Genomic DNA, 4,138 nt, shown 5'->3' on the forward strand with positions numbered 1-4,138 from the left:
TCTCTCTCTCTCTCTCTCTCTCTCTCTCTCTTAATGGCTTATTCCATCCAGCAGAGTAAATATCCACTCAACTCCTCTCACTTGTCCAACCACTTTGGTCGGTTTCGTCAGCTGCAACTTCTTTTCTCATTTCACTAAACATCGTTAAGTTATGCACGTGTCTTTGTAGTTCCCTGTGTGTGTGTGTGTGTGTGTGATGGGGTCGGATTAGTGTGTAATCTGTGTTTTTCTGTAATTATAATTAAGGAGTGTGAGTGTTTGTGTGTGTGTGTGTGTGTGTGTGTGAGTGTTTGTATATTGTGTCAGTGTGTTTGTGTATTTGTATGTTGCATGCACGCACGTGTGTGTGCATTAGTATGTCGTGTGTGTGTGTGTATGTCATGTGTATATATGTTGTGTGTGTGTGTATGTGTGTATGATGAACATTTGTGATTTGACTGCAAAAGTAGTCAATTTGTTTGACTAAAACCCTTCCAGGCAGTGCCCCAGCATGGCCACAGTCCAGTGAGGGAAACAAGTAAATGTTGTTCAGGTTTTGCTGTGTGGTTAAGAAGTTCTCTTTGCAATTCCTTGGCTGCAGGTTCAATCCTACTGTACAGAACCTTAACACTTGGGGCAACCAAGGCCTTCTGAATGGATTTGGTCGATGGAAACAGAAAGATGTTTGTTGTGTGCGCGTGTGTGTGTGTGTGACCTTGTTTTAACATGACAGGAAATTTATAAACAAGTGTTACTATCGTACAAGCAGTCTTGTTCATTAAAATGTCACATAAAAAATGTCACATAAAAAATGTCATATTTTGTGTGTGCATGTGTATATATGTGTATGTGTATATATATATGTGTGTGTATGTATCAGATTGTAATGAAAGTTCTGTCTGTTTTTTAAGGCTCAATAAAACAATCCAAAAAAACAATATCCCATGTATTTAATTGTTAATATAGTCACAGTTCTTTTCAATGACCTCTTTCCAGCTGTCAATGAGATTTTTAATATCACATTCATAACATTCCCTAGGGTTAGAAGTGAAAAAGGAAATTAACTCTTTTATGACTTCTGCTCTTGAAGCAAGTCTTAATCCACTCAAATGATTTTGTAATCCTCTAAAGAGATGGTAATCTGTAGGTGCAAGATCTAGAGAATATGGTGGATGATGCATATTCTTTTGATTGACCCTGCAGGCCAGAGTCCCTGTTTCTGAATAGTGAAAACCATCTCCTACATGTTCTTTCAGTCTCTACACCAGTAGTTCCCAACCTTTTTATTTTGAATGAGTTCCCTCATGGACCCCTTTTAATATGCTTATCCTTCTCTGTGTATATATATATATATATATATATATATATATATATACACACACACACACACACACACACACACACACACACACACACACACACACACACACACACACACACACACACACACACACACACACACACACATATATGTAAGTACAGGTCTGTGTATGGGTGTCAATATCGTTATGATGACGAGTATGAATGCAAACAGTAAATCTAATCTCTGCTTTTGCAAACACAGCAGACATATCTGATTTGATTGTTGTTGTCTTGTACATTGTACTGTAGCAAAGTTTTGGGTGTGTATGTTTAGCATGGCTTTGTGTTGTGTAAATGGGTGTTACAAGATAAATAAGCTCTCTTTCTCTCTCTCTCTCTCTCTCTCTCTCTCTCTCTCTCTCTTTCCCTCTTATGGAGATAGCCATATATCTTCCTCTACTGCAAGACATTTATTTCTGTCCCTCTAACCAGTCATCACCTGACACAATGTCACCTTCCTCAATACTACTCACTCTATCAACCGAGGCATGAGGGTCTTGTTTTACAAGTTATGTAGTGACCTTGCTGGTACTGGTGCACCTGAAAAGCACCCAGTACACTCTATAAAGTGATAGGTGTTAGAAAGGGGATTTTAGAGCTATAGAAATCATGATAAAGAAGACAATTTGAGCCTGGTACAGCTTCTAGCCTGGCCACCACCTATCAAACTGTCCAACCCAAGTCAGCGAAGAAAATAGATTTTAAATGATGATGATGGTAAAAAGCACCCATGCTGGTGCTACATAAGCAGTGCTTGTGCTAGTGCCAGTAAAAAAGTACCTGTGCTGGTGCCACATAAAAAGCACTTGTGCTGGTGCTACATAAGCAGTGCTTGTGTTAGTGCCATGGAAATAAGCACCTGTGCAGGTGTCACATGAAAGCACCTGTGCAGGTGCCACATGAAAAGCACCTGCTCCATTGTAGGGTAGGTGTGAAAGGTCGGATCTGGTTAGTTTGAACACAAGACAAAATATTTGGATTGGATATGACTGGTTAAAATGCTAAAGGGTTTTTAAATCCGCTTTGGTTCACCACGACGGAAATTTCAATAAATGTTCTTTTTTGTTCTTCTTCCCAGATAAATGAACTGACAGAGAAAAAGTGTGAAATTGAAAGAAAAATCCATTTATTAACAGAAGAAAGGGATTCTTATGCTTGTAGCTTGGAAGAATCTCAAGAGAGAATTTTGATGCTAGAGAAGCAGAAACTAGAACAAGAATTACATGTAAGCAATGATATATCTTCATATTCTACAGACTGTTAGGATGTTCAGCTCATGATCATAGGTTCAATTCCTGGCAGTGCTTTGTGTCCCTGAGAAAAACACTGTTGTAAAGCAGTCTTTTGCCACTGTTGTATCTGTCTTTTGACGACAGTTGTCGCTCTGACACTTATTCTTATATTCCGAAGTCTTCAATGGAATGGTTCTACATGGCACTGTACGATGCCCAACTCGTACAGTGTTATTATCCAGTTCTATATTTAAGAGATGAGGAATTATGTACATTATTTACATTTGACGGATATTTATCCTAATCTTGTTTGTTGTTAACACCTTCATCAGGTGTCTTGGGGAAAGAAGCTTCCCAAGGTGCCACACAGTGGGACAAGGTTGTAAAGCAAGTTTCTTAACCCTACAGCTTGCCTTCAATGATAGAAATGTTTTTTGTTTTTTTTTATATTTTTCAATAAAATATTTCTAAATAAATTTTAAATTTAAATAAACTTTCAAATGTCTCGATTTAATTGAGTTTAAAAACAAAAATAATTATATAATTTTTTTTTTCTTTTTTTATCAAAAACAAAATCCCATTCAGATCCGTAACCAAGGTCGAGAAATCTACGAACTTCAGGAGGTGAACCACCAACTCCAGGCCCAGATCGACAATTTGTCTCAACGAACATCATACGGAAACACAGGTCCACCCAGTCAAACCCTCTTCAATGAACTATCGGGTCTTTCAGTCGACAGTGACAAAGAACCAGCTGTCCTATCGGTGCAGGTAGGAACCAGATTTCTATCATTAGATTCCCCGTCTCTTGTTGTTGTTGATATTGTTTAGCAGGGCCTGTTCAAGCTATCTTATGGTGAAGCCATTCCAATCATGACCATCCAGCGTTTTTGTTTCTTTATTTACAGCTTCATATATTCGCGACTACATTATCTGCTGTTTCCCTTTTTTTCTTCTCGTAAACCCTTTCGATATCAACTCACTAGGGACCACCCCTGGTCCTGAGATATTCACTTCCCATTTTAGAGTGAGCTAAATTTAAACCTTCCCTCAAAATTCCATGTTAATTTACATTCCAAATACCAATTTAATAATGGCAAAGTTATTTCACTAATCATCATCATCATCATCATCAAGTGTTTTAAATGTGGGTTTTGTCCCAGTTAACGGGGGTGGCTGGATCTACCTCAATGCCATAGTAACTACCCTCACACCATCTCACCTAGTTTTGGGCGTCCTCCATTATTCTGAAGAAACAAAAGCAGTTTGGCAAAAGTGACCGATAGAATAAATACTAGGCTTACAAAGAATAAGTCCTGGGGTCGATTTGTTTGACTAAAGGAGGTGCTCCAGCATGGCCGCAGTCAAATGCCTGAAACAAGTAAAAGAATAAAAGAATAAAAGAATAAAAGAATGCACTCAACTAAAAAAGTGTTGAGTTTAATGTTAAATTGTTTTTGTAACTTGACATAAAAGCAACCTCACACACACACACTAACACATGTGCACACGCTCTTGCACACACACACACAACCATACACACTCACGCATACACAGCCACACAC

The 4,138-nt window shown here is 38.3% G+C and overlaps 1 protein-coding gene across 5 annotated transcripts in view; it reads left to right on the plus strand.

The window, feature by feature from the left end:
- The window catches only part of LOC106875845 (BICD family-like cargo adapter 1), a 70,033-nt gene that overhangs the window by 49,838 nt on the left and 16,057 nt on the right, over positions 1–4,138 (plus strand). For all 5 annotated transcript variants that reach the window (XR_008266877.1, XR_008266878.1, XM_052977092.1 and 2 more), the window contains exons 4-5: positions 2,420–2,566; positions 3,159–3,344. Coding sequence is in view for 3 of the 5 variants with exons in the window: in XM_052977092.1 (XP_052833052.1) it covers positions 2,420–2,566; positions 3,159–3,344 (333 nt within the window). In the remaining 2 variants the exon portion in view is untranslated. The remainder of the gene's footprint in view (positions 1–2,419; positions 2,567–3,158; positions 3,345–4,138) is intronic.

The sequence above is a fragment of the Octopus bimaculoides genome, chromosome 26 (assembly GCF_001194135.2).
Source record: "Octopus bimaculoides isolate UCB-OBI-ISO-001 chromosome 26, ASM119413v2, whole genome shotgun sequence".
Lineage (NCBI taxonomy): Eukaryota > Metazoa > Mollusca > Cephalopoda > Octopoda > Octopodidae > Octopus > Octopus bimaculoides.